At 41.6% G+C, this 2,768-nt stretch overlaps 1 protein-coding gene across 1 annotated transcript; it reads left to right on the forward strand.

Annotated features, from left to right (window-relative positions):
- The first annotated feature begins 1,551 nt into the window (after positions 1-1,551).
- LOC133032285 (uncharacterized) lies at positions 1,552-2,336 on the forward strand. Its single transcript, XM_061106174.1, has 3 exons — positions 1,552-1,734; positions 1,867-1,971; positions 2,154-2,336. The coding sequence occupies exons 1-3, from the start codon at positions 1,552-1,554 to the stop codon at positions 2,334-2,336; spliced, it is 471 nt and encodes a 156-aa protein (XP_060962157.1).
- Positions 2,337-2,768: the final 432 nt, after the last annotated feature.

Genomic DNA, 2,768 nt, shown 5'->3' on the forward strand with positions numbered 1-2,768 from the left:
AGCCGGACATGAAATCCTGAGCTTTATGGATGCCTATTTTGGGTACAACCAAATCAGAATGCATCCATCCGACCAAGAACATACAAGTTTCCGAACAGATATGGATCTATACTATTATAAAGTAATGTCGTTCGGTCTGAAGAATGTTGGGGCTACCTACCAAAGACTGGTAAATAAAATGTTTAAAAACCAGATCGGATGAAACATGGAAGTATATGTGGATGACATGCTCATCAAATCCAAGAAGGTTGAAGGCATATAGAGGATCTGGATGAATGCTTCAAAATCTTCAAAAACTACAACATAAAACTCAATCCCTTAAAGTGTTCCTTCGGGGTCAGCTCGGGTAAGTTTCTTGGGTTTATTGTTAATGGTCGGGGAATAGAAGCTAATCCAGAGAAAATACAAGCCCTCCTGGATATGAAATCGCCAACAAAAACAAAGGAAGTCCATAGCTTAACTGGTCGGATAGCCACACTCAGCAGATTCGTTTCAAAATCCATGAATACGTGTGTTCCATTCTTCAACATCCTCCAAGGTAATAAAAAGTTTGAATGGACGGAGGAATGTGAGAATGCCTTCAAAGAATTAAAAAGGCAACTCAGCCTCCCGTACTCTCAAAACCCCTGGACGGAGAAGAATTGAGAATATACCCAGCCGTCACCAAATACACTGTAAGTGTCATGCTGATAAGAGAAGAAAACAACGTCCAACATCGAGTTTACTATATAAGCAAACGACTCGTTGAAGCTAAAGGTCGATATCCTTTGATAGAAAAACTCACTTATTTCCTTATCTTAGCGACAAGGAAGTTGAGGCCCTATTTCCAAGCGCATCTTTTTTGGGTATACACTGACCAACCTTTGCGCCAAGTATTGCAAGAGCCATATGCCTCTGAGCGATTACTCAAGTGGGCGATAGAGTTGGGGCAGTATGAGATAATCTTCCAACCCCATACAGCGATTAAAGGGTAGGACTTGGTAGACTTTGTGGTTGAGTGCACAGGCAAAGAAAAAAGCAACATAAGGGATGACTCGGAGCCAGTACGAGAATCCCTACCTGAAAAGAATGAAGATAGACCTACCTGGAAAGTACATGTGGACGGTTCAGCTATAGACCAGCTCTCTGGTGCAGGAATCGCCCTCATCAAACCTGGGGGCAACACCTACATGGATCAATCAAATTTGGATCAAAAGACTCCAACAATGAAGCAGAATATGAAGCACTCATAGCTGGGCTAAAACTGGCTCAGGATCGAGGTCTGTAGTGATTCACAATTGGTAGTAAATCACATTTTGGGAAAGTACGTGGCCCGTGGAGGAAAAATGATGGCCTATCTAAGCAAGATACAAGGCCTACTCCCACAATTTAAGGGTTACACCCTCAGGTAGATTCTTAGAGAAAAAAATACAACTGCTGACGCTTTGGCACGGATCTCGAGCAGCACAGTAACAGATAATGCTAACTTAGTCCTGATCCAATTCTTAGAAGAACCCATCATCAACTGTGGGGAAGAAATCAAAATGATAGATAGATATAGCACCAAATTGGATGACACCCATAGCAGCTTATCTCAACACTGGAGAACTTCCAAATGCCAGGAACGAAGCTTGGGAAATGATGAGAAAGATTGGACGGTATATCATAGTTGAAGGTGTGATTTATAAAAGAGGTTTTTCCATGCCATTACTTAGATGTGTAATAAAAGAAGAGGATGCAAAACTCCTGCCCGAGGTACATGACGGATTCTGCGGTAGCCATACAGCGGGACAAAGTCTATCAAAGAAAATACTAAGATAAGGATATTTCTGGCCGACTATGATGGAAGATTCAAAGGCCTATGTAAAGAAATATGATAAATGCCAGAGATTTTCAAAGATTCCCCGTGCACCGCCCAATGAGCTAATACAGATGCAAAGTCCTTGGCCTTTTGCTATATGGGGAATAGACCTGATCGGACATTTGCCCAAGGTAAGGGTGGAGTACAATATGCAGTTTTCGCAGTGGATTATTTCACAAAGTGGATAGAGATCAAGCCCTTAGCAACGATCACATCTAAAAAAGTGTTGGACTTTGTGGTAAAAAACATCATATGTCAGTTCGAACTTCCGCACAAGATTGTTTCAAACAATAGCAAATAGTTTAATAGCCAGATGTTTACAGATTTCTGTGTGACACATGGAATCATAAAAAGTTTCTTCGCAGTGGCACACCCTCAAACAAATGGTCAAGTCAAAGAAGTCAATAAGACACTCAAAGACACCATGAAAAAATTGCTCAAAGAAGCCAAAGGGAATTGGCTAGAGGAACTACTTGAAGTATTGTGGTCATACTGAATAATGGAGAAAACAATAACCGGGCAGACACCATTCGCTATGGCTTATGGTTATGAAGCAATGTTGTCCGTAGAGTTAGAACCTCTATCCCACAGGAGACTAACCTATAATCAAAAAGCTAATCACGCCCTCCTGGCAGAATCACTTGACGAGATTGAAGAAAAACAAACCTAAAGCTAGTAGCTCATCACTAAAAGGTGGCTCGGTACTTCAACAAGCAGGTGCGGGCAAGAAAATTCTTTGTGGGAGATATGGTCCTTAGAAGAGTGTTTCTAAACACAAAAGATAGCACGACTGGCGTACTCAAACCTAACTAGGAAGGACCGTATGAAGTAGTTGAAGTCACAGATTCAGGAGCATACAAGCTGGGAGGGTATGATGAGAACATGGAGCTTGTTCTGGTACCAAGGTACTAGAACGGGAAACATTTGA

Source organism: Cannabis sativa, chromosome X (genome assembly GCF_029168945.1).
Source record: "Cannabis sativa cultivar Pink pepper isolate KNU-18-1 chromosome X, ASM2916894v1, whole genome shotgun sequence".
Classification (NCBI taxonomy): Eukaryota; Viridiplantae; Streptophyta; class Magnoliopsida; order Rosales; family Cannabaceae; genus Cannabis; species Cannabis sativa.

Coding starts and splice junctions, on each gene's coding strand:
- LOC133032285 (XM_061106174.1), top strand. CDS start 1,552: ATGACACCCATAGCAGCTTATCTCAACACTGGAGAACTTCCAAATGCC. Junction 1,735..1,866: donor ATGCAAAACTCCTGCCCGAG/GTACATGACGGA, acceptor GATAAATGCCAG/AGATTTTCAAAGATTCCCCG. Junction 1,972..2,153: donor TGATCGGACATTTGCCCAAG/GTAAGGGTGGAG, acceptor TTTAATAGCCAG/ATGTTTACAGATTTCTGTGT.